At 67.9% G+C, this 333-nt stretch overlaps 1 protein-coding gene across 1 annotated transcript in view; it reads right to left on the bottom strand.

Moving 5' to 3' along the window:
- Positions 1–327, bottom strand: part of GPC1 (glypican 1) — a gene marked incomplete at its 5' end in the record, with an annotated part of 433058 nt that extends 432731 nt beyond the window's left edge. Inside the window, one exon of the mRNA XM_019503690.1 lies at positions 213–327. Coding sequence (XP_019359235.1) covers positions 213–327 — 115 coding nt within the window. The remainder of the gene's footprint in view (positions 1–212) is intronic.
- Between the last annotated feature and the right edge of the window lie 6 nt (positions 328–333).

Below are 333 nucleotides of genomic sequence, written 5' to 3'. Positions count from 1 at the left end.
CCAGGAATGCTGATGGCACTGTTGTGGGGTGTAGTAATTGTGGGGTGGTGGATGCGGATACGGTGGCTCTTACCCAGACGGGTCCCCGGCCCAGGGGCTGCGGACGCTGCCTCCGAGTCAGGGGAGGGAGGGGTTGCTGAGACCCCGTGGGTTTGGGGCGGCGGGGGGGGTCTCCTCCAGCCAGGACAAAGCGGCGGCTCGGCGCTACTCACCGGAGATCTCCGCCTGGGGGACCCCGCTCAGGCTGAATCCTTTGCTCCCATAGAGCTGCCGGAGCTCGGAGCAGCTCTTGGCTTTGCCGCCGCTGTCGCCCCGAGCCGAGGAGGACGCGAC

Source organism: Gavialis gangeticus, unplaced genomic scaffold (assembly GCF_001723915.1).
Source record: "Gavialis gangeticus isolate Ggan-Ray unplaced genomic scaffold, GavGan_comp1, whole genome shotgun sequence".
Lineage (NCBI taxonomy): Eukaryota > Metazoa > Chordata > Crocodylia > Gavialidae > Gavialis > Gavialis gangeticus.
Note: the sequence above shows the minus strand (reverse complement) of the source record. Positions and strands in the feature narration are given on the sequence as shown.